The sequence below is a fragment of the Macrobrachium rosenbergii genome, chromosome 3 (genome assembly GCF_040412425.1).
Source record: "Macrobrachium rosenbergii isolate ZJJX-2024 chromosome 3, ASM4041242v1, whole genome shotgun sequence".
NCBI lineage: Eukaryota > Metazoa > Arthropoda > Malacostraca > Decapoda > Palaemonidae > Macrobrachium > Macrobrachium rosenbergii.
In genome coordinates, this window is record NC_089743.1 from 60,510,435 (window position 1) to 60,537,966 (window position 27,532).

The 27,532-nt window shown below is 37.8% G+C and overlaps 2 protein-coding genes across 4 annotated transcripts in view; both read right to left on the bottom strand.

Moving 5' to 3' along the window:
- Positions 1-27,532, bottom strand: part of LOC136856140 (tetratricopeptide repeat protein 23-like) — a 125,695-nt gene that overhangs the window by 78,292 nt on the left and 19,871 nt on the right. Inside the window, exon 1 of one of the 3 annotated variants that reach the window (XR_010858257.1) lies at positions 6,110-6,204. The exons of 1 other annotated variant lie outside the window; for it this stretch is intronic. The gene's annotated coding sequence lies outside the window, so the exon portion shown is untranslated. Of the gene's footprint in view, positions 1-6,109; positions 6,242-27,532 lie in introns of those variants that run through there. One more of the 3 variants, XM_067133792.1, reaches the window with a different exon arrangement.
- On the bottom strand, positions 16,814-17,503 carry LOC136851455 (uncharacterized). Its single transcript, XM_067125549.1, has one exon. It carries the CDS (start codon positions 17,501-17,503, stop codon positions 16,814-16,816), a length of 690 nt encoding a protein of 229 aa, XP_066981650.1.

The following is a 27,532-nucleotide window of genomic DNA, read 5'->3' on the forward strand; positions in this document are numbered from 1 at the left end:
GGCCCAAACCCCTGACATACTGTGCTTTTGCATGGATTGAATTGGCTCCTGAATTTGAAGGAGTACAGTCACAGCAAAAAAAACTCTGAACACCTCATTTAAATGAAAAAAAAAATCAGAACAATGTTATAAAAATGGAAAATAATAGCAAAGTTTTTGTTTTATTACCTTTTATTCAATATTTTGACATTCGTCCATTATTTTTAAGTACATCTCTTAATCTTTTTGGCATAGAATGAGCTAAATCTTTAAAATACTGTGCATCCATTTCTTCAAACCAAAACTTTCTGACAAGACACTAGCTGTACAGGCAGTCCCTGGGTTACGACGGGTCCGGCTTACGACGTTCCGAGGTTACGACGCTTTTCAAATACATTAATCAGAAATTATTTCCCGGTTTACAACGCATGTTCTGGGGTTACGTCGCTTACGACGCCAATCCCACGGAATATGGCTACAAAACAGCAGAATCAAAATTTGGAGGTTTTTTGATGAAAAACTCAATAAAAATGCAGTTTACATCGTTTTCAATACACCCAAAGCATTAAAAGTAAGGTTCTCTTAGGATTTTTGGCGATTTTTTGGCTTACGACATGGCATAGGAACAGAACCCGTTGTAAACTGGGGACTGCCTGTACTACAGCCAAGAACTCAAAATCTGCCTTAATCTTGGCAAACAGTCCATTCAATTGAGATCACTGTTGCTGTTCCATTTGTTCCTGTTACAATTCCTGGTCCTTCAGGGATACCTGCCAGAGCTTATCCTGTAGTGACAGGGGAGAAGTTGACGAGGTCCATGGTTGTAAGAGGGTGAAGAAACACAAGTGCTCTTTGCCCTTCTCTTCTTCCTCTTTTTTCTATCTCCTCCTTTCCTTTCCGGTCTGCAGACCAGTGAAAATACTGAAAAAAGGCTGAGAAGGTAGCCCGCTCAAACAGTAGGAAGTTTGCACTAATATCATTCTCATGCCAAGAATGAGAATGATCACTCCAACTGTTCAGAGGAGTAGTTGTCCATGGGTGGAGTGGGTGGAACAGTTAATGAGCTTGCTCTTGGTCACTCAATCTGTGCACGGGCCTGGTCAGCCGTCTTGGGAGAGGAGGACAGACCTTGCCTCTTCTCATGCTCATACTTCTGAGGTAGGTACATAGGGAAGACTGTACTTTTCCAAACTTTTGACCTACCCAGTTACTTGGAACCTGGCGTGGTATGTCCAAGGATGAGCTTGTGACCAGTCCGTAGACCATTATGCGCATGACTGTGCTCAGTGCCATTACAGGTTATCCTCAGTCCATTATTGCTTCACATAGGACACTAACATGCTCACCTACTGGCCTGGAGTGTTGCTGGGATCTACACGAAGGGTCATGTTACCAATTCTAGGTCCATGGGTAGAGAGGGGGATTATACTTGATCTCTAAACACCTTCTCACCATGACTTGGTATCTGGGGTTGCTGTAAGCACTTGTTTTCATGGCCCTCTGAGCAACTGCATGGTCAGTCTTAAGTGTCTTTTCCCTCTGCTTTGGCTGAGGGGCCTTTTCAGTTGCTGGCTGATCCTGTAAGGCCTAGGAGTCCTTTGCCTATGGAACTGCTTGACACCCAGTGGTCTCCATTGAGTGCACCTTGGTTTTCCCCTCTGGAGGTTGGGTTTCCCTGGACAACACTTATATGGGGCATACTGGAGGAGGTGAACTGTCTGACCTCTGGATTAGAGAACTCCCTCTCTTCTAGTAACTTCTAAGCTCCTTCCCATGCCTCTGATGCATCAGCATAGCTACTGCTTTCTCCTCTGCCAAAGTGGGAGCCACACAGTTGGCCACCATTGCATCTTTCCAAGCATCATTGTGTTTGGACCTCAGGCTTAACACTATATCAGACTTGTGTTTTCTGATGTGTGTTCTAAGAAGGACAAGGAAAGTTCCAAAGGTTGCTGGTGTTGGGAGGAACGACGATGATCCTGTCACACTATAGTCCAAAAACCTGTAGGCAAAGCTGTCCCTGAGGTGTGATGCTATTTGTGGGTCGTTCTTGAGACAGGTTTCAGCCAAGATGCTGGGTTCTTTCATGCCCTTTTCAGAGTGAAATCAAGGTGAAGGGATCTGCAGCTGAGCCTTTGGGGGCAGCTATGCCACTGACATCAGACTTGAGTAAAGGCAAGACCTCTTCCAAAGCCTGATCAAGCACCCAGCATTCTTCTTCCTCACTGAATGACTAGGAGTCTTCCTGGCCTGTTCGGTCATCCTCTCTAGCTTTGGCCCAAAAGGGAGGCAAGATGAACAAATATAATAAGGATTACTGTTCAAAGGTGAAAAGCACCTAAAATACACATCCTGTCATGTACTGTATACGTATGCTGACCAAACTTTCTCACAGGAGAACCTGATATCATCTGTGACACCATCAACACTACGTAAAAAACAGCCAGTCATCAACAAGGGAATATCAAAAACAGAAAACTCTAAAAAACAAAAACAACCTTAGTAAAGTCCAGCAATAGTGAAGATGTCTGTACAGCAGTGAGGTTGAATAAAAAGTGATAACAGCAGTCAAAAGTGAGTATAGTAGTTCCCCCAGCCTATTTGTAAATGCTTGTTAATAAGCATTAACAGACAGACCAGCTTTTGCTGAGGATATATACCCATAAAGGATGAAGATTTGTATCTCAAAAGAACGACTAGTCATTCTTTGTTTACTTTGAACTACCTGCAGCTTTGAGAATTTTTGCTCAGTGCTTTGTTTGCATGTGAAAAAATTTGCTCATAATACCCTATTACCATACTTTACATAATCTTGATTAGCCATATAGGTGGCAGGTCTTGATTAGATTTTGAACCTGTAATGGTAGAGGACGCCACATAGTTAAGGAAGAAGGACAATTACAGCCATATCAGTGTGGCAGAACTGGATGCCATGTTGAAAAGCATCAGCTTGACTTTAAAGTGATACTGAACTCTGAATGAATTTGGTTATAATGCTTAGGTGAAACCAGTAATTACCAACAAGATTCTAACAAGGGAATAATGAAGGAACCATCAGAAATAACCATAATGCTACATTTGGGAATCTTAAGAGAGCTGGTTGAACCAAGCAAGTTCAGGCTAAAGGCAGTGCTCTGGTAACACACCAGCCACAAAGGAAGCAATGATGACTTATATGGCTGAAAGATTGAGACAGACTAGCTAAATGGGGATTTTAGTATGTAACTATGAATAAAAACTGAAAACTTCTCCATGTTTCTATGCTGTTTCTCTCTCTGCTTGTGGATTTCCTGAGTGATCTCAAGATCATCAGGGTATATTGTGTGGATAGGTATAGGAGTCACTGCAAAGGTACATATGGAGGGAGTGGGTGGAAGGGTCATTGGAATTATTACTAATGCATTACTTGATACAACATGCATTTTTGGGGGGGATGAGCCTTGGTCTGTGAGGAATAGTGTAAAGCCACTAGAGGCACAGTAGAAAATATATTGTGGAAATGGTGAGGATGGAGAGTGTTGCTTGAGTGCTAAGCTAAATTAGTATTTTTGTGGACACTGAAGACATCAGCCCCTGGGTTGTTGTCTCCTTGGCTGTTCTGGCACACAACCTAGCCTCTGTTTGTAAAACATTTGAGTACAATTATTCTGGCTGTTGCAAAGTTAGGCCAAGCTCAGTGTTGTTTTGTAAGAATGTTGTGGCCGAGGCTAAGGCAGCTTCTCTGACTCGTGGAAACGAGCAGTTCATCAGAAGCACTATTGCAGGTATGAATTCATTGTTCATTTTTATTTTACCATTACACCACTATTTGCCTACTTATACTCGAGTGAGAATTCAGCATATGATCAATTAACTTGTTGCCAAATATATGAACTATATTTTTCAAACTATTAACTTGAATTCAATGCATATTTTACCTTTCTTGTACCGGACCAGGTAGGAATAGGGGCATTTTGCAGGGAAAAACAAAAATGAGTTTATATCACCAACAGCAACAAAGAAATATGCAAAAACACAAGAGAGGCATATGGTAAAATATACGGTCCATATCTGTAATCACTCATAACATGTAAAGAATAAAAAGGAGGAAAATGTGTCTATGGTATGTCACTGTACAGTATTAATGCACTGTGCATCCTAATCTAACCTAATCTAAGGCATTACATCCTCCTTGGATGAACAGGGTATCTCTTTAGCCACTTGATGGTTCCAACCATGGCTAAAAGATATGGCAATTGCAACTACAGAGATACAGTACATCCAAATCTTCCCTACCCTAAACTAACCTAGGAATTTGAGTCATACCTAGCTTGGGTGATAGGGGTCAATGCCCTTGGAGCCTCCTTAACCTACCTTATATTTACTGCTTACCTTAATTTTTTAAGGATATTTTGTAGGCTTGAGAAGCTTGATTAGTAAAGGAGTCATTCTCGAATACTACTGATAAATCGAGCAAATGAGGCTCATCCATCACAATTAATTGCCTCTTCATTATTATCCTACTTGGGAACCTGCAGTCGCATGACAGCTGAACATTCTTGGGTATTTTTACACTTATTTGGGAAAAATTACTGTTTTTGCATCCAATGTGGTTAGCCTATGTGAAAAGTGCCAAAAGTATTTTCAGGAATACATGTACAGTATTACTGAATCTACGATTATAACACTTCAGTTATAAATATTTATGATTTGTTTATCATTTCAACTATTAATCCCTCAGAATAATAGCACTGCTCTTACAGACGGTGGCAGGCAAGGAAGGAAAAGTAGGTGATGTCAGAAAATATGGGTGTTTTTAGGTCAGAAATATGGGTGTTTTTACATAAGTTATGAAAATAACCAAGAGGCTACAGAAACTTCAGTAAGTTATTGGAAAGATTTGGGGCAAAGGCTTGCAACTGGGAATTATTACCACTGTTCATCCTCCAACTGGTAAATAAGATTTTCCTCATGGTATCTGATATGATTCTAGTGAATTTGATATTTATTTACATTATTAATATTTGGTTAACCCAATAAAATCCCTAAAAATAGGTGAAAAAGAGAGATATACAGTAATCTAATTTTCCTTATTAAACATAAGACATCAAGTCTAACCTGACCAGAGGGGTAAGGGTTGTGGGGTAGCTTTGCTCCCACAAACACCATTCAACTTAACCTGACCTTAAAAATATGGATACCCACTCAGGTTTCGTTTTTGTCTATTAGACATAGGGCAAAGGATTATATAATGAATTGACCAAGCATCTACGGCAGAAATTAACATAAAACTGGGCAGAGTCACATCACAAACTATCATAAAAACAATATTTCACCAGTTCTAGAATGAACAGTTGTTTTGTAGCTTTGGGTATAAAGATATGGGACCCTGTTCCATCTCGCATGACTAAAGAATGACTCATATTAAAAGTGGAAAAGAACCAGTGGCATGATATCACAATGGCAAATAAATATTTAACAAGACACACAGGCAAATGAATATATCCTATTGTAAACAAGAAAAAATGTGATGTTAGGCAATGCACAACCACGCTGTCAAGTCACAAATTATACCTAAAGTTATGGACCCTGTAGGGAGGAGTAAAAGGTAATATGGCATAAAAAAATAAACAAGGAAAGCATAATTTTAAATATAAAACTGACTCATGCCTGTTTTAACTCATTTCCAAAGAATTGTGCAGAAGGAAAATATCTAAAACTCTGTGAAAAACTCAATAGCCTAAATCATGTGTCGCTGTCTTAAGAAGAAACAATTAAACAGTATATGGGCCTAATTACCAGATCTGCATCCTAATGAGCTATCCTTACATACTACAGAAAAAAACACAGGAATCACTATCATTCATCAATAGTGATACCTAATCCAGAGTTGGTAGAAATAAATTTGTCATACCTTTCCATTTTAATGTTCTATAGTAATCTGATTGTATTAGGTCTTAGCATTACTGGCTAAATATTGGACGGGCCTCCTATGATGATTAATCCTTTAGCCTCAATCTAAATAGCCAAACCTCGAACGTCTAGACACTTAGCCTAAGTTATGAGAGAGACGTTTGTCATGCATGCTTATAACACTCTTTCCTTGACATATGCTTTGTACTGGCATAATACAAGTAATATGTGGTCTTACTTCATCCCATTACAGCTATTAAACGGTCAGATATCCACGGCACAGTAAGCTCACAGTCCCTTAGCAACGCCTTAGCAACGGCAACAAATTGTAAACAAAACAAACCGACGTTACTAACTGGTAGCGTTTCCTATGCTTCCATTTACAATTATGAACAAAAAGATTCCCAAAAAACATCTACGTTCTTATATAAAAGCATATTTATATACATATAAAACTCCATATATTTTCGATATTTATTTTTAACTTTAAGGTCATAAATCAGTAGAAAGAGAGACAAATTGAGACGAACGCCTTTTTATCAGTCACTCTGAATCCGTCTATACAACAGAATTAAATAAACGCATTATTATGAAATGACTTTCCAGCCTTTTTAAAGATCGACAGACTGTGGCATATAATCATGAAAAATCAAATTATTATGCCATTTTGAAATGATAAGGAAAAAACACCAAGTAAAAAATCCGTGGAAGAAATTGCGATTAATAATATCTATCTTCGACGTATTTTCTGCTTGCTTTTTTTTTTGTAAGGTAAAAAATAATATACATTTTTAAACAATACCATGACGAAATGAGTAAATCAGGAGAAACACTTAAAAAAGATTAAACAAATAAACTGATCCTGTTAAACAAGAGCACAAAGTGTCCAGGCATGGACGAAGATCTAAAATTAACAAAGGTCAAGATGATGTATTATATACTGCATAAAACAAAGCTTGGTGAAGATACGGCAATCGTGTCATAAAGAATATCAACGAAATAACGTACTTGGACCACGTTTTGTAGTTGCCGAGATTAAGTGGAGAATAACTATTAGCCATGGGTAAATAGCAGCGAAAATAAGTAGATGGAATACATTGACAATACATAGATAAACGAACCCTTGTTAAAACAAACAATTAAGATGGTTAAATTGAAAAAAATTAATACACGCAATGACAGTCGAAAGTAAAGTCTTTGGTGAACATTAAAAGAGGGAAATAATTCAGAAGTAGTAATTAAACTATTAAATTATAAAAGTTAAAATCAAAGTTAAAAAGTGTACTACAATAACAAGTTAAAGAATTAATGCACGTACAACAAAGGGTCAAAATAACCATATTATTAAAAAAAAGGTAGAGAGAGAAGGAAACAACTACATAGTCCTGTTTCCTGAGAGTTTTAGAAAAAAAAATTGATGGTAATAAGAACAAAATCATCATCACCATCACCTCCGGTGCTGTGCGTTGCGAAAGGCTTTTGTAAAATATCGCCATTCATGTCGTTCCCGCACTTTATCTTTCACAAATCCTCACTCATCTGCCGGTCCCCTTCTCACAGGTCTCACCCAAGTAGGCTATGTCTGGGTCTTACCAACTCTTCCGGTGACTACAGTAGTCTAGCTGACACGATCACATACAATAGAATTCCAGAGGCGATGTGGAGGACGCCAAAGCCATCTCCACCTACCTTTCATCATCTCATCTACTGTACATATAGAACTAATTTAATATCCCTTGTGGAATCATTTCTAACTCTAAACGTGTATCTGACAATCTTCTTTTATAGTTTGGCTGTCCATATACCCAAGGTCTAAAGATATCACACTCATGGATCTTACTTTCGTCTGATTTCCAGATCTTATTCGGCCTGCCTATTGTTGAATTTGTCATTTTCAGCCTTTCGCAAAATTCCAACTTGGGAGAATCTATAATGGATATCACTGTTTCTAAATATTTGCAAGATTCAAAGATATTAGTAATCTTTTTCCATCTAGTGTTATTTCACCACTTTGTGAATACTCTGTCCTTTATTTTTTATAGATCTACTTTGAGTACCATCTCTCTGGATACATGATGCTTTCTATTAAGCAAGCTTTACATATTTTGTGGTTTTCTGCGATTAAGACAGCTTCACCAGATTATTCTAAGTCTGTTAACTTTTTATTATTACTGTAGTAAAAAACTTTCTCTTCTATTTCCGACATTTTTTTAGTATAAAATCTTTGGAGGGGCAAGCAACAAAAGTGATATAAAATTTCCTGGTGGCGAACCACTATTTACAGCAGAGTCACTTGGAAAGACTCCATCAGCATTCATTTTGCATTTACTTCATTCATGGTTAATTTCAATAACTTTACATATTTTACGGGTTTGCCATTGTGACACAAGACCTTCTGTAATATTAGCCTGTGAGCACTGTAAAATGGCTTCGCGTTATCCATAAAAAGGATCAGAAGGGGATTTTTAAAATCTCACATTTTGATGTACAATGTCTTAACACTGACATTTGCTCTGTACAGCTCCTGCATTTTCTAAAACCAACGTGTTCATTCTCAGACCTACTGAGAATAAGCATAATAAATATTTTCATTACAATTGACGTTATTGCACTGCCTCTACAGTTACCACATTCACTCAGGTCACCTTTCTATGGGACCTTTGGTGGGACATAAGTTTCCAGATCATTAGGCTTTACGTTCCTCATTCCATATTCTGCAAATCAGTCCAGTTATAAGGTGTCATTTTAGTTCCAGCTAAAATACTCTCTGCAGCGATTTCATCATAACCTCATGTTTTATATCTTCTGGGTTTCTTCATTACTGCTTCCACTTCAAAAACTTAAAATCTATTCTCACCACATTCAGGTCTTCATCAGCTTCTGGTAACTCTCTCACATTATCCCCTCATTACCTCACAAAAATTGTTCTGCCCGGTAATGCTTTTCTTCTGATATTATAGACCCATCCCTATTTTGACAGGAATTTTCATCTATTCCTTTTCACCCACAGATATTTCATTAATAATTCTAGGGATGCCATAACAACAATGCCTATTCCAGACTCCAAGGCTTTGTCAGTATCATCTGCCCATCTGTTAAGATATTCTCTCTCATCTCTTGTTGATCTATGTTTAACTTTATTATCTACACTTGCGTATGTTCGATTTTGCACTCTTCATCTCTTCCCAAAAAATTTGTCTAAACGTAACTTTCGCTTTGACAGTCGATGTTCATCAGTATCTCTGGCTCTCACCACCAGGAAAATGAAACCGAGACCATCTTCCCTCATTCCATGCAGGTAACATTAGAGCACGGTATTTAAGAGTAGCCTGCTTTGAGCACTCACTTATTCAGGCTGAAATGACTGGCTGGACGCATGGTGATGGGATATGTATATGCCTTCAGAGGTGGGTCCCTGCCCCTTGACATACCCGGTCCAGCTGGCCCAGCTGGCAGTACCTGGATTAGGGCCTTGAGTTTCGGGCATGAGCACATGCTGACACCTCTTTAAGTGAAGGCTAAATCCAAAATTGAAAACTGTGGGCCTGTTGAAGATGAGCATCGGAATTCATTAATAGCAGGGAGCTGGATAGTGTTATGGCATTAGGCAATTTGTTTCCTCGGCCTGGACTTTGGATGCATCTGATAACCTTGGTTAAAACATCACTAAAAAAAATGGCTGTAAAGAAATAGGGAACAATGAGTCCTTTATGCTTTAAGGGTGACTACCAAACACAGGGGATTTGGCCAGTGCACACAATAACCATTCCTTCTACAGTCTGGGGAACCTCTTCAATACCTTAAATAGTCCTGTGACAAGCCAACAACGTGCCAACTCGGTACTGATACGACTAAAGAACCTAACTTTTTGCGCAGTAATTCTAACTTAGTTTCCAAACTTCCAAGTTATTAAATCTCTTCAATCAGTTGAAAGCACAAACTGGTGTACGTCAGTATATGTGAAACTTACCTATAAAAATGGGAAGTTGAGAGAAACGAAGTATCCAAGAGCTTACCACCGCAAGATCGACACTGGCCACCCCATTTATCGGTTACCAGTTATAGTATCCAAATTACAGGCTTAATTTTTAACTTGGAATTAAGGGGCAACATGACAAAAACGTCATTTATAATTCCTTAAGAAAACTAACACACTACTAATAATTTATTCAAATGGAAAATTATAATAAACTATAATAAAATAATAGTCCCATTCTGGTGAAAATTCACATAGCAATGTATGCAACATTACAATTACAATCATATTTTATAACTAAAATTTTAGGAGACAGAGTACACAATACATAGAAAGCTTTTTAGGCAGGGAATTTTAGTACTGAGATTTTTATTTTCACAGGAATTAAAAATTACTATATAGAATGACACCGAAACCACTTTTGAGTCAGAGTTCATGATGGTGATTGTCTGATTGGACTACTGGTAAACCATAAGGCCTGAAAGGTACCCTGACTTGTAAAAATCTGCATTTCGATCCATTGGGCCAGATGATTCAGAGGTACCCCATCAACACATCCATATTTGACGGTGGTTCCTTTATCGCCTGTAACTGTCCCTGCCAATCACGTTTCATTTGATAAAAGCCTAAGAGGAGGTACCCTCTTTAATATTTGTCCAACTTTTGCATTTAATGTTTGCTAAAGAATCAAACATGAATGCTATCAAAACTGCACAGGTTCAAGGAGTGTGCAACAGAAGGTCAGATAACAAATCAGGAAAGAGTTAGTTACGTGGAGAACTGATAGATTTGCTTTAGTCTAATACTTGAATGACAGATATATTAGCCTTCTTGAAATAAGAATAAAACATGGGATGTGCATGAATATGTTTCATTTAGCAATGTTCTTCACATTTTTGTTTAATATCCATATTTTTCCTTCTACATCCAAAGGCTGACAGTGTTGGATTGAAGGAAAGTAAAGGGCAACTGTGCGAACATATAGTTACCCTGGAACATCACTTCCTTACTGAGCTGTCATTTCTTTTTTAAGTTTTGACATGTTTTTGAGTTTGAGTGTTTTTATCTAGAAAGCCTTCCACCCCACAGATCCTAATGGGGATGAACGGTGTCTTGTCACAACTAGCTACCACTATGGGAGAAAGTTTTAGATATCCCCCTTATCTTCAGTGTCCTGAGGATCGTCAGTCCGATGAGATGGGACTCAGAACTTAGGGAAAAGTTTAAGGCAAAGTTTAAGGTAACTGTTTCCCCAACTCAACCAGGTCTGTTATTGCAGTTGTACAGGCTAGGAGGAAAATCATCCAACTCCACCCTCTATAAATTCCATAAATGCTGTAACTAGGCAAATAAGTGTTGTTAGGGGAGGCAATACATCTTATCCATGAAAAGGAAACACCTCTTTATGCTGATAGCTCTAAATCTGATGCTGGAATTGGATTTGGAGCAATTACAGATGCCGAACATAACTAAACCCAGCTTGCTTAGCTACTCACCCATTACTACAAGGGAATTATATATAATTTTAGTGGAGTTCAAATTTGCTTTAATGTGTAATTATAAAGATTTTCTCACATGCAGTTACTCATCAAGTGCAGTACAGACACTTCCTTAAAATTCTAAACTTTAATTTTTTTTTAAATTTTATATTATTTTCACTGAACCGTAGGTTATTATCACATTAAAATTATTTATATACAAACATTAAGCTACAAATGTTTAATATCCAGTTCAGGCTACTTTGGGAATATCACCGAAGGGGATTTATAAGTGATAAATGGATTGGTACCTAAGTGAATTGAACACTCGACAGTACCCTACAACGACTTCCAGTTGACGTTCAAAGCCACAGAGCCATCAAGAGAGTTATAAGTGAATGGCGAATCTGCCATACTTATACCTGTCAAGTGAGGGGATTTGTACTTAGCGCGGGCATCAGCCCAACCCCACCATTATAGCTGATTGGTACGTTTGGAACACGTAGCTCTTTTTATGAATTTTTATCACATCACCGTGATTTATATACATACATTAAGCTGAAAAAGTTGTTTAATATCCAATTCACGCTGCTTTGGGAATATAACTGAAGGGGAATTATAAGTGATAAAATGAACTGGTACTTAAGTGACTTGAACTCTCGACAGTACCCTCCAACAACTTTCAGTTGACATTCAAAAGCACTGAGCCATCAAGAGAAGTATAAGTCAATGCCAAATCTGCCGCACTTATACCCATCGAGTGCAGAGATTTGTACCTAGCTTGATAAAAATTCTTATGAATTTCGATCAAATCACTTATAATTCCCCTTTGCTGATATTCCTGAAGTGGCACGAATTGGATATTAAGGCTTCATGTCTGCATATACATCACGGTGATGTGATAAAAATTCGTAAAAAGAGCTACGTGTTCCAAACATACCAATTGGCTTTCAAAGTGGTGGTGGATTGATGCCCACGCTATGTACAAATCCCCGCACCCGACAGGTATAAGTACAGTAAATTAGGCATTATTTTATACCTGTCTTGATGGCTCAGTTGTTTTGAACGTCAACTGGAAGTCAATGGAAGGTAATGTTGAGTGTTCAAGTCACTTAGGTACTAATCCAAATCCCTTATAGTTCCCCTTCAGTGATATTCCGGAAGTAGCATGAATTGGATATTAACGACATTTGTAGCTTAATGTTTATGTATGTATGTATAATGGCCTCCAGTCGACATTCAAAACCACTGAGCCATCAAGAGAGGTATAAGATAATGCCGAATCTACAGTACTAATACCCGTCGAATGCAGGGATTTGTACTTACAGTGGGCATCGATCCACCACCACCATGCTAGCCAATTTTTATCATGCCACTGTCATTTATATACAAACATTAAGCCACAAACTTCGTTTAATATTCACTTCGCCCTGCTTCAGGAATATCTTGTAAACTCCTAATAATCTTTTTATTTTCCATTATCCCAAATCCATCGGAAGCTCGCTCATTAATGTATACTTAAAGAGAGGAAGAAGTTGGCGTTTACAAGATTTCTGTGGGGGAGACAGGTAGATCCATCTTGCAAAGATTAACAGAGCACAAATAATCAGTGCGATTTTCCTACATATTAGGGATAAAGGCCATACCATATACTGGAGTGTGGCAGAGCTGGTTTTCAAAAGTAACTGTCCGTACAAAAGGAAGATGCTGGAATCTGCTAACATCAATCAAACCAACTATATGAACCTGTCAGGAGGACATTGGAAATCTGATGACATCGACAATTTAACCCACAGGCCTTTTCTCAAGCAGGTGTTCCAGAAAATACAACCACCGGACTCATCGCCAGATGGGAGTTAATGAGGCCCAAACCCCCGGGGAATACCTTAATTTCCATCCTTCCTGGGTCATTGGTCACCTGCATACCAAAAGCAACGTACTGCCACACCTACATATGCTTTGTGTGTATATGTATATATATATATATATATATATATATATATATATATATACACACTCCTGTACCACTTCATGTCCATATTTTACCAGTGAACAGGGGCACAGAAGGAAGTGCTCGAAATATATGGTTGCAACATTCGAACAGTGTTCTATGGGCCTTTTATCTTTATATATGTGTGTATATATATATATATATATATATATATATATATATATATATATATAATGAAAATAAGAAGGCCCATAAAACACTATTTAAACGTGAAACCATATATTTCGGGCACTTGTTTCTGTGCCCCTGTTCACTGGTAGAATATGGACAGGTGGAAAAGTTACAATGGTATATATACAAAAACATGAAGGTGTGGCCTTGGCCTCCGATGTTAAGGAGGTGGCGTTTCTAAGAAGGAGGAGATTGACCAAATTCCCTAGTGGTTTTGGCATGTCATTAACTGGAGTATATAGTTGGTTTTCAAGAGTAGCTGTCCGTACAAAAGAAAGATGCTGGAATCTGCTATCATCAATCAAACCAACAATATGAACCTGTCAGGAGGACATTGGAAATCGGACGCCATTGACACCTTAATCCTCGCACCCTTTTGAAGAAGATGACCCAAGAAACGCGAAAGGCGCCAGATCCATCGCCAAACGGAGCTAATGAGGCCAAAACCACTAGGGAATTTGGTCAATCTCTCCTTCTTAAGAAACGCCACCTCCTTAACATCGGAGGCCTAAGGCCACACCTTCATGTTTTTGTATATATACCATTGTAACTTTCCACCTGTCCATATTCTACCAGTGAACAGGGGCACAGAAACAAGTGCCTGAAATATATGGTTTCCACGTTTAAATAGTGTTTTATGGGCCTTCTTATTTTCATATTACACTGTAGTATTACAGGAAAAGACATTCATATATATATATATATATATATATATATATATATATATATATATATATATATAGCCTTTTATCTTTATATATATGTATATATATATATATGTATATATATCTTTATATATATGTATATATATATATATATATATATATATATATATATATATATATATATATATGTGTGTGTGTGTGTGTGTGTGTATATATATATGTATATATATATATATATATATATATATATATATATATATATATATATATATATATATATAGTGTATATATAATTATTTATATTTATATAAATGCATATATATACTGTATATGTATATATATGTATATATATGTATATGTATATATGTATATATATGCTATATATATATATATATATATATATATATATATATATATATATATATATATATATATATATATATATTACAGCATTAACTTTCTGAATTTTGGCATTTTTATGGGCTTCTTTTATTTGATATACATATAATATATTTTTATAATTTTAAAGCTGGGGTCTTGCTAGATTAATGGGGTATACTAGGATGATACACAACTTACCTTAATTACCACAAAAATCTGGACTCTGGCCTTGAGGATAGCTAACGTTATAAACAACAAAATATGGCTGAAGGTCTACTTCAAGAGGGGAGTGATTAGATAAACTCTGGGGTTTGACTTAATTCATTATATTTACAAAGAAACATCAGAAGAATGGTAGCATAATTCTGGTGTAATAAGGTGAGACCAAATGATGGGGAATTCCCAGAAGGGAATACAATGGGTTGCCCACTTCAAAGGGCACTGAAAATGAGGTAGTGGGGACCACTTGGCACACAAGATGATAAGCAGATCCACAGCTGAATACTCCTAATCTGCATCGAAACACTTATGGTTACTCAACTGAAAACCAGCACTGTAATGAAGGAATCAAGGAATTGCATAGATGATGCCTAGACTGAACTCGATTCTAATGACTTGAATATCATACGATTACGTTACACTTCTCATAAATGCTTGCAAATTAAACAGCACAAAATATAAAAAGCAATACAGGTCTCACTGTAGGTATATCGCACTATGAAAAGAAATAAATTTGTTGGAGGCAAATAGGGAACGTGGCTGACGAAAAACCTTAAATCCTGGTACTTTACCTTTCTTAGCAGCTGAATTTCTCTTCTCATGAGGGCCAGCTAGAGGGAGGACAAGTGAATTCACAACAACAGTTACTTATGATACTGCCGGCCACGTGTTGGAAACAGGAGGTTTAATGGAGCAAGTGGTGAGAAAGGTTTTAGAGGCAAAGTTGCCTACAGTGAATCATGCTAAATTGCAATAATTTCTCTCTTCACAACCCAATATATTTCTGCTAAATTTCAGAGTCAATTATAAACAAAAGAAATCACTTATGACTTTTACTCTACTTTGTAGAATTAATTTACGCTGCTGGCAACAGTAACAATTTTTCTTTCTAAGAAATGAAAATAAGCAGCATTTAACGAATATAAAATAGCTAGATTATTACTTAATTGGTAATAAAATTGAACCTAACATCATGAGCTTAATATTGTTATACTTAGAATACTCCATGCACTTATTAGTAAAACTTTTAGTCACAAGTTCATGCAGTTAATATACATTGAGGAGGCAATACAATGAAAGTACTCATGGGCTTTGTTAGGTGTTGCCACGGTACGTGAGAGCAACAGCTCAGTGCCATTCGGGGCACTATAAACACTTGTGCCAGGGGCACATATTATAAGTACATGTGATGTATCAGTATGTAGTACTGGCTGTGGAAGCCAGAAGGTGCAAATTACTAGGAAGAGAACAATAAAAAAAGGGAGTATCTCACTTTGGGTGTCACTGATAAGGCAGACCAATAACATGGCACTAACCTTACAGGTGTCTTGTGGCACTCATCTACGTACGTGAGATATAGTATTATGTGTAATTTACACAGTTTGTGAGTCTGGGACACTAGATTCATCACAAAAGAATAACAAAAGAATAGATGACAGATACAAAGTAATTAATAATTGTTGTAAACAGGTGATAATTAATTATGCCGAAATTATATTCCTTAGCCTATGGAAGTGGCTAGGTTCATTCTTTAGCCCAAAAAGCCTCAAAGGGAAGTTGTAGGACCTACAAAATTGGGATATGTCAACTGCACTCTGAACTGGCAGAGTGGGAAACAAAGTAAAATATAAGCCTTTGTGAGGCATAAAATAATATGATCAATTGAACAAAATAGTGAAAGGAAAAATGTTAAAGGAAAAGAAAAAATTAAAAATTTATAAGGAAAGTACATAGATAAGGAAACCTCACACCCTCTTCTGGACAGAGGTGCCAAGGTCCTCGTAGGATAGAGGGATGGCGCTGCGCCAGGTTGGCACTAGTGCCAAAGGAGCTCAGAGGCTCTCTTTTGGCGATCTGGAGCCGTCTACGCCCATGATTTTCTTCCATGGGCCTGTTGTAGGTTGACGGATTTCCTTGGTAGGGGAATCGGTCGAACCAAGCCTGAGGAAGACAACGTAGTGCCACCCAGATCGGCTTCTTTGATGGCTGGAGCAGGGGCGTTCGTTACAGGCCCTACCCCAAGTCGTTGCAGTTGCTCAAGTTAATCGGCCAGTTGAGGTGTAGCAGAATCCTTACTTACACTCGCATCTGTGGGCTGGGAAAGGGAGGAAGATATTCTGGTGGGTGTAGGAGGTCCGCGGGTTGCAATGACCAGCTCAGGCAAGGGTTGCAAGGCCGCACCTTTGGGTGAGCTTCCACTGTGGTCAGAAGAATCCATCTCTCTTACCGGCATTGGTAGCAGAGCCAAGCCGGGCGAAGAGAGGAGATCCGAACTGGGACCTCTCGAATGGAGATCTGGGACATGTTCTGGCAATGACACTAAGGCAGGGTCAGGCACTGGTATAGGATCTGGAGATTGCTCGCCGTTCGGGAGGGATGGAGCTTGGCAGTGCTCAGTGCACTCAAGTGGCACTGGCAGAGATGGAGAGTTAATTTTGGGATCTCCAGGAGGGAGATCAATTGGGTGCCTTGATACTGGCACTGGGGCAGGGCCTGGCACAGGACTGGGCATTGAAATCTGCTTGGATGGAGGTGGCCACTGCACAGAGTACTCAGGTGGCACTGGCACTGGAATGAATGGAGGCTCTTGAGAATTACTCATGCCTAATGACTGGAAGTCTTGTCCCAGGAGGAGGTCATAACCTCCAAGAATGTAGCTTGCTAAGGCGAGGTTGCAGATTTTGGATTTATGAAGTCTCGTGACTCTCAACTGAACAGTAGGAAGTATCATTTTAAATTGTTTGATAACCCTCAATTGTGACAAGTCTACGTCTGTTAATGTTAGCTCCATAAGGAACCTTGTCTTTCGTTATGAGGGAAATTTGCACGCCGGAGTCATCAAATGCCTTGACCTGGCATGCGGGGTAGCTACCTCAAGGAGGTGCCATGTATATGGGACCTTCAGCTGGAGGGCCCAAAGACTTAGAATTTGTAGCTGCCAAAGTAACGGCGGGTGTACTTGATTTATTAGGGCATTTTGCCCATTGGGCGGAGTGCCCATAAATTTTGCAAGAGGGGCAATAACTCCTCCTATAATCTTTGCTTGGCGCTGTCCCATTGGAGGGAGTAGGCCCTTTACTTTTCGTCCAAGAGCCAGGTGGGGCTCGTTGGGGCGTTATTCCATTCGAGGACTTAGAAGGATTTTCTGGCTGAGCCTCAGCCTTGAAAGGGCACTGTTCAGTGAGGTGCCCTATTCTTTTGCAATATCCACACACTGGTTTCCTTGGGGCTTGCCCAAGTTTGAGAGGGTGCTGAGAGTTGGATGAGGCAGGTGAAGCAGGATATAATTTTCTTCCATGGGAACTAAGATGAGGATGATTGGTGTCCCAAGTGTCATATATTATTATAAGTTACAAGAAGTCGCTGCACAGCCGACCCCTAGTTTGCCCTTAGTTTATCGAAAGTAGAATTGTCACTGCACAGCAAATCCCAGTTGACCTAGATATCAGCACACTAAAAGTTACCAACATTTCGATCTGTCCCCTTCCTTCACCTGAAATAGATATTTAGATGGCACGGTTGAAAAGGGCAAAGATAAGAGGCTGAGTGCCACTCCCTTAAGCAGCTTAGCCCAACTGAGCTGCTTAAAGCAACCATCCTAAAGGCAGATTGAGATGGCTGAATTGTCTTTCCACAAGATACCTCGGGAGATACAAGCAGATGGCCAGAACGCCTGTATTCCGCTTTGTCCTTGTGCCATTTTATTCAGTGCCATTGCCAATGTTCTGTGTTCCAGTATAAAGTGTCCATTCATTCCTCGAGTCCTTGGCACCATCAGTGCAGCCTTGAGTCATTGTATGTTATATTTTCCTTTACTGGCGTGTAATGTATAACCCTCTATTGTAGAGGGAGTTTGCTGTGGACTCATCTTGGACTGTGCCTTGCAATCATTCAAGACTCCAGTAGGAAGATCTTCAGGCATTGCAAGCCTCCTAATAATTCATTTAACCATTTTCCTTTTGATTCTTTTCTGTAAATATAATTACTTAATTTAACCAAAGTGTTTACGTAACATTCCCTCATGAAGTAGAACCCTAAGCTCACTGAATCATCCCCATTTTTATTTTCTTTTTATGATTTCCCTTAACATAAAGTCTGATTTCCAAGGCCAAAATAAAGAAAGATACATTGCTGGCCTGTAAAGCATCTTACGAATTTAGAAACCCAGGGAAATACATAAAAAATATATATCTATATACATATATACATGTATACATAAATATGTATATATATATATGTATATACATATTGTATATATATATATATATATATATATATATATATATATATATATATATATATATATATATATATATATATATATATAGGGTAAGTCAAAAGTTCCAGGAAAAAATTCAATATACTCTTCATTTAAGGAAATTCAAACATCATTTTTCTACATATCTACCATCTAACTCTATACACTTTTCAAGGCGCTGTTTCCACCTCTGCAACCCTTCTTTGTAGAAATTTGGGGCCTTTCTATTAAACCATGTTGAAACTGCATGTTTAGCAGCATCCAAAGATTCAAACCGGACTCCTCTTAAGTGTTCCTTGAGTTTTGGGAACAGGAAAAAATTTGAAGGAGCAAGATCAGGACTATAAGGAGGATGTGGAAGAGTTTCCCACCTAAATTTCTGTAGGACTTCTCTTGCAACCCTTGATGAATGTGCTGGAGCGTTATCATGATGGAACAAAATTCTGCGGTGCAACTTTCCTTGACGTTTTTTAGCCAATGCAGTCTTCAGTTTTTGCAAACACCTTTGTAGTAGTTCCCGGTGATTGTTTTTGTCCTTCAAGGAAATCAATCAAAATCACCCTTTGGAGTCCCAAAACACTGTTGCCATAACCTTCTGGGCAGATCTCGCCACTTTGAACTTCACTGGTGCAGCTGAACCTCTTGGTAATCATTGCTTTGATTGAATTTTACTTTCTGGGTCATATTGATGGATCCAAGTTTCATCTCCAGTAACAATCCGGTCAAAAACTCTGATTCATTTGATTCAATCTTCGTTAAAACTGCAAGAGAAAGTTCAGCTCTTTGATGCAGTTGGTCTTCGCGCAACGCTTTTTGGGACCCAACGTCCTGAAAGTTTACTCAAACCAAGATTTTCATTTAAAATTGAAAATGCGGAACCATGGGAGATCCCAGTTTCATTAGCTATCATATCGATAGTAATCCGACGATCTTCATCCACTAGATTCTGCACCAAAGCCACAATTCTTTCATTTTTTGCAGTCAATGGTCTTCCCTCTTTGGTTGTCTTTGAGGTCCTCCTGACCATCCTTAAATCGCTTTATCCAATCATAAACAACTGATTTAGATGGAGAAGAATCTCCATAAACTTGTTGCAAAGCTTCAATAATTTTTCCTGGTTTCCAATCAAGCTTGGTCAGAAACTTGATGTTAGCTCTCATCTCGAAATTTTTATTTTCCATGGGTTCAAGAAGTTACTTTTCTGAAGCAGATGTTAACATCACGGTAGCAAGAGGATGACTGAGGTAACAAGTCTATATGGATCACTACATCACAGATAATTGTTTACTGTATTTGGGTTGTTTCATTCCTGTGTAAATACATCATTCAACAATTTTTCCTGGAACTTTTGACTTACCCTCGTATATATATACTACATATATTTACATATATTTTTAGATATATAAAAAATATATTTAGAAATATATATTATTTATATAATTTAAATATGTATATAATATAAATATATATTATATACATATATATATATATATATATATATATATATATATATATATATATATATATATATATATATATATATATATATATATATATATATATATAGTATTGGATGAAATGGCCCCATCTTGCAGTCCGATCCACTCAGAGAGACGGGAAAAATCCCAACAAGAGACAGTGGTGGTTAGCTGAGGAGTTCATGCGCCCACCCTGCAGGAGAGAGCGTTTGCTTTGTAGTTTTGCTTGAAATCCAAGGCATCGGCAATCTGAAAGCAGTCACACAGCCAGCAAAAGGTCATAGGAAAAATAGGTCTTATAGTTAAAGATTTAAGTGTTGAGATCATAGCCTACCTGAAAGGACGCCATGACAGAAGTGAACTGAGTTAGGCCTAACCCCCCCCCACCCCAAATTGCTTGATTTGGGGGTAAACAATACCCCACCTTGGCCCCCATCATCGTACGATTTTGGGTGTCAGGTAGCCGTTAGGGATACAGGGACGAATCCGGGTTGCAGGTAGGCTATGATCCTAACACTTAAGTCTTTAACTATAAGACCTATTTTTCCTACAACCCACGTCTTGGGGGTGAGTATTGTAAGAGCCCGACGCCGTCTCTTCCAAACACTTTTGTGTTCATGTGTTCATCATTCGTCATCCATCGGAATGGACAAGACAAAACAAAAGCATCTCGTTTTCTTTCTCTGACGGAACGCGACTTCAGCAATACAATATTTCCATCTGTTTCTCCCTAACCATTGTTGTCTTGATTTATGTACAACCACCACTACTTGCATTGCCATGCAAGCATTCTAATCATGTACTCATTATGTTCCACCGAATCTTCTGTATCAAATTGTATGTGTGTTTCTATTTGTGAAGACGCCAAACGTCTCTCCATTTCACATATATTATGCTACTGCATTGTATTCATTAATCTGTCTCGAATCTCATGCAATTGGCCATATGTAGAATTTCCTGGCCTTTCCATTGATGTATGTTGTAACACTGTACGTTTATTATGTCTAACAATATCGCCATCTGTTTGTCTGCCGACAAACAAAGATGTCTGAATCTTTTACCTCTGTTTTCACCTGTCTGTGTGTAGATGCTACTTTACCGCTCGCACACGTCAATAACATCTTCGAAGATTCTGTACATTCATCTCAGTAAGGAACCACCAATAAACCAGTTAACACCCAGCCAGTATGTCACTCAATCCCCTGTCCTTACAGTAGTTTTGGGTTAATGACTTGAAATTTCTCCAGTAGTTCTATGCTCTTTTTATCTTTGCCAATTAATCTTACTTTTCTAAAAAATAAAATTCTGTGGGGACGTTTCAGAAGAGATTTTTCATTAGTTTGTCATAAGTGCTTGTCTCACCAAGGAGTTGGGTGATTTTGTTGAGGAAAAAGTCTTTGTTAGGTATGGCCAACAGAGTTCAGCTATTTTTAATCACATAAATAACCATAATTGCAGAATAAACTGGAATTTGTCACGCATAATTTATAGCAGCAATTGTCGGTTCGAAAACCAGATGGTGGAATCAGCACTGATGTAAACAAAAAATTACAATGAACCTCTCAAAAGGAGGAGCTTGGGACTCAGATATTATATATAAAAACTTCCACCAACCAGCGATTGAGATGATTAAGAAGCTGTCAACCGCAGTGATGTAACGGCTGACCTCTGGAGCTCTTGGTAAAAATACCACTTTTCTGTAACTTTTCTCATTCATTAACTCCCTGTAGTTGTTCCCCGAAATTATACCATTAACTTTCTACATTTTGGTGTTTTTATGGGCCCCTTTTATTTGATGGAATTCTGTTTTAACAGACAATATTCCACTGTCATTTTGGCCCATTATGGAATTCAAATCGTCTTTCTGTTTTCTCGCTCCATCCAGAAGTCAAGCCCGTTTTTCGAAAGTTTGAAAAAGAACTGATCAGACTACACTGGCTGAAAAATCAAAAATACTTCTTAGAAGAATGTCTCAAGGAACAAGTACTTCCGAAAATATACAGATTCGTGAGATGGACTCTCTGGACCCCTTCCCTCTCTCACACAAGATATTCCTGGAGGAAAGAATTGAAAATACGAAGTGCAAGATCTTTGTATTACACAGATTGATACATGGAACCCAGTCTAACCTTGTCTCCTCACAACAGACCACATGTACAGTACAGGTATCTGGTTCATTCTGTTCTGACATTGCTGCCTACAATTACGAAACTCATTCCAACAGACTTTCCTTCAAGTTAAATAACTTAATAAAGAATAGCGCTTGGAACAATCCTGAGCAACAAGATAAAGTTTTAAATTTATCTAACACTCCCCTTACCGTAAACCAACACTTAGTCTTAAACTTTGGTTTATCCATTACCCTAATTCCAGACCGGAAAAATTTTATAGTTGCTTTTAACAAATTCATATCTGATAAAAATTACAGCTGTGAAAAGATAAGTTTAAAAGGCATTTTACTAAATGCATTAGCTGACCTTAACAAAAAATACCCTGTCCCCGGAGATTTATGAGAGCTATCTGCTTGCTTCAAAAATTAGATGTTGTGATAAGTAGATCTGACAAAGACGGCAAAATCGTGATCATGGACAAAGGTTTTTACCTCAACAAAATCAACCAACTCCTTAGTGACACAAACATTTATGACAGACTAAAGAAAAATCCCTTCCAAAATGTCACCGCAGAATTTTTTTAGAAAAGTACCGCAGAATTTTTTTTAGAAAAGTAAAGATTAATTGGCAAAGATAAAAAGAGCACTGAACTCCTGGAGAAATTTAAGGCCATTAACTCAAAACTGCCTTACTTTTATGGCCTTCCCAAAACTCATAAAGATAGAAGGCCAAAACTCATAAAGATAACCTTTGATTCAAACCTATTATCTCATGTGCCAGACCTTTCAATTATAAAAAATTCCTAAGTGGTTAGCTGGCCTCCTTTCCCCATTCTTAGGCACATTTTCTCCCAGTCACATTAAACATTCTGAAGATTACTATCACAAATTCAAAGAAGCACATATACCACTTCATAACATAAAACTTTTAAGCTTAGATGTAGATTCCCTCTTCATAAATGTACCAGTACAGGACGTTCTACAGTTTTTGAGAGAAAAATTAGCCCCCCTATTCAGATGATTTCACGCTAGCCCTAGATAAAATAATAAAGTTTGTTGAATTATGTGTATCATATAATGTCTTTTCATTCAAGGTGTCTTTCTGTAAACAAAAATTTGGGTGCAGCATGGGCAGCCCTTTAATTCCTGTTTTAGCCAATCTATACATGGAATATTTTGAAGCTATAATAATGATATCCTAACATTCTGGGATAATAGATGGGGCAATTTCAATGAATTTCTTTCAAAATTAAACTCATTAGTGCCCAGCATCAAGTTTAAAGCTGAATGGGAAACAGACAATAAAATTCCTTTTCTTGATGCTTTATTAATTAGACATGGCACAATACAAATTTACCGTATAAAGAAAACCAACATTTTCACTTTCATACATTCATTATTTTAGTTATGTCATTTCTATCAAGATTGGCAAAGCCAGTAATTTATTCTTAAGAGGCTTACGGATTTGTCCCCGGATTTCCTGGAAAAGGAAATTGAACTAATCCGTAAGCAGCTCTCATCTTTAAAATACCCTGACCATATAATTGAGAAAGCAATCCATAAAGCTAACATAATACTCTACCATCCTACTCAAAACAAGACTAGAGAGACGCCCAACAATTATATAAAAATCCCACACCTGAACAGGATTAAGAAACTGACATGGACACTTGGAAACTCTAACCCTTTTGTTTTTATCTACCCAAATACCTTAGCCAAATCCCTGATTAACATCCAACAAAAGCCAGTCCACAAAGACAGGAGTATACAAAATCCCTTGCCTCAACTGTGACCAGTCCTACATCGGTTTTACTGGTAAATCACTCCCCCAGAGATTAATACAACAAACTTTCAGTTAGGTATGGCCAACATAGCCCTGCTATTTTTAACCACATAAATAACCATAATTGCAGAATAAACTGGAATTTGTCACGCATAATTTATAGCAGCAATTGTTGGTTCAAAAGCCAGATGGTGGAATCAGCACTGATTAAACAAAGAAATATGATGAACCTCTCAAAAGGAACTTGGGACTCAGATATTATATATAAAACTTCCTCCAATCAGCGATTAATAAGATTAAGAAGCTGTCAACTGGAGTGACGTAATGGCTGACCTCTGGAACTCCTGGTATAAATATGTACCGCTTTTCTTCAACTCTTTTCTCATTCATTACCTGCCTGTAGAGGGAAAAGTTGTTCTCCAGAGTTATAGCATTAACTTTCTACATTTTGGCATTTTTATGGGTCCTTTAATTTGATGGAATTCTGTTTTAACAGAAAATATTTTGCAGTCATATTTATATGTATATATGTACATATTATTATAAATATTCCGTGTTCAACCTCTCTTCCTTGCTTCTTAATCGAATAATAAAAATTTACCTTTATTAAAGTAAGAGGGCAGAAAATGTAGGCTGTTAGCATGCGAAGAAGTATGCGGGAAGCAGTGTTTTCATATTAAATTTGCCAACAGGCGAGACTTTTAGCTTAGAGAGTCATAGAGGGATGCAGTTTTGCTAGGCAAGACCTTAGTTATATTGTTCTTAAAACCCAATTTCCTCTATTCTATATGCTGGCAAGATTATTGTCATTTCAGGTCAAGCCCTGGCTAGGCGGAGTTTTCAAGCAAACAGTGAGAAGCTGCCCAGCATCAGGAGACTCTCCACACAGCTGCCATAGAGCATGGACCTGTCCGTGCTGTCATCCAAGCATCCTTTGTTTTCCCTCCTTTGTTCAAACGAGGTAGAAAATTGTTATTCCAACGGACCAAGGAATCTTATGCAACTGATCACTGCATTAGCTAACTCAGTGCTAAGTCTGATATGACAATTACTCCCATTCTCTTTCCCTACGACTGAGACTTATTTTTCCTTGTTCAAATTTTCCTCTTTTAAACAGTCACTGACTAAGAAATCCCAGTAAAACCTATCCCATTTATGAAGTCATCTATTAAGCACAATTATTGTTGTCTAGTGACGTCACATAACTTTCCTCCATGGTGTTAAAGTATTATTCTTGACATAAGAATCATCCCCTTGTGATTAAGTAACAACAAGTGGAGTTTCTGTAATGAAACGCTGTTATCTGGATACGTCTTTTTCCAGAATTGTACACGCCTTTGACCTGAACAAAAATCCTCTTTCTTGGAGAAGAAAATGCATCATCAGTACCAAGAGGCCTCAATTTGACCTTGCAGTAAATGCCTGATAAAGCATATGAGAGGCACATAAATCTGTTGCGTTTATTTCTATGTAGTACTGAGATTTGTCTTAAGTAGGACTAATATTCTGAGCTACTGTTAGCTCCTCTAAATAATCCATTTCATTTTATTTTACTTTTGTTGAAACTATTATTCCAGTAAGTTTGCTGAATTCATTCATGTGGTTATGAATAAACCTCTATTCTTTGTTAACTATTGTTAACTGGCAACCTGATGTATTCAATATCTGTCCTTTAAGAGTTAATTTTAGCCTTAACTGACAGAGTTATGTGGGTCTTAGGTAAAGCAAGGCAATATAAATCCAATTAACTAATTATTAAACTCATTAGCCAAATGACCCATGTAACAATATATATATATATATATATATATATATATATATATATATATATATATATATATATATATATATATATATATATATATATATATATATATATATATATATGTTAGGTTTTTTGGTTGTTAATTTGAAACGGCCTTGTTTCATTTGTTAACCTGCACTCCTGGTTTGTGTGAGGAGGCGAGGTTGCGTTTGTCTCTATGTGTTTTTCTTCCTCAGTCAGGTTTTTGAAGACAGATCGACAGGTTCTCGTGATGCAGTCAGGAACAAGATGCAGTCAAGAACAAGCAGCAGCAGTTTTTGAAGTATCACCTAGTTGTTGGTGATGGTCTTGATACGGCAGGTATGGGTCACCTGTTGATGTCAAGGAGTACGTCAACCCAGCAGGGCTAAGCAGAGACGTGTTAGATTTTTTGGTTGTTAATTTGAAACAGCCCTGTTCGTTTGTTAACCTGTACTCCTGTTTTGTGTGAGGAGGCGAGGTTACGTTCGTCTGTTTTTTTCTTCCTCAGTCAGGTTTTGGAAGGCAGATCGACAGGTTCTTGTGATACAGTCGAGAACAAGCATTGGCAGTTTTTGAAGTATCACCTAGTTGTTGGTGATGGTCTTGATGCGGCAGGTGTGGGTCACCTGTTGATGTCAAGGAGTACGTCAACTCCGCTCCCAAGGTCGAGGTGGTGACCAAACCGTGGTTTCCAGTTTTGAGGAGATCTCCTTCTGGGGCAGCGAAGTGTCAGTCGCATTGACTCTATCGTGGTGTTTGGTGATGTCTCGGCAGTGTATGATGGTCGACCTCGAAGATCGTGGATTGTGGCTCTGGATGATTACTCTGTTTATGATACGTTTATTTCATTCAGATATGTTGAAGGAACAGTGTATGGCTCTGGGCAATCATTATGTTGGCTTATTTCACTTTGTGTGATGTATGATGGTTCATTACCTGATTATTTATTGGTGAGGAGCAAGAGTATGGCTCATATTGTTATTGTGATTTGTGAGGAGCAAGAGTATGGCTCATATTGTTATTGTGATTTGTGATGAGCAAGTATATGGCTCGTATTATTGTTACTGGTTATTGTTATTGTAATTTGTGATGAGCAAGTGTATGGCTTGTATTATTGTTATTGATTATTACTGGTAACGAATAAGTGTGTTTAAATGGTTGTTGGTTTATTTATTGCTGCTGTTTAACATGTTTATTTTAGGTAATTTTATTCTGTCAACTACTGATAGTTTAGTTAAAAATATTTGAATTTATTTTTAATTTATGATAATGACCATTTATGACGCTGTGCTTTCCAAAACCTGGACTCATTGTAATTACTGTAAATAACTTCGGTTTAATAAAT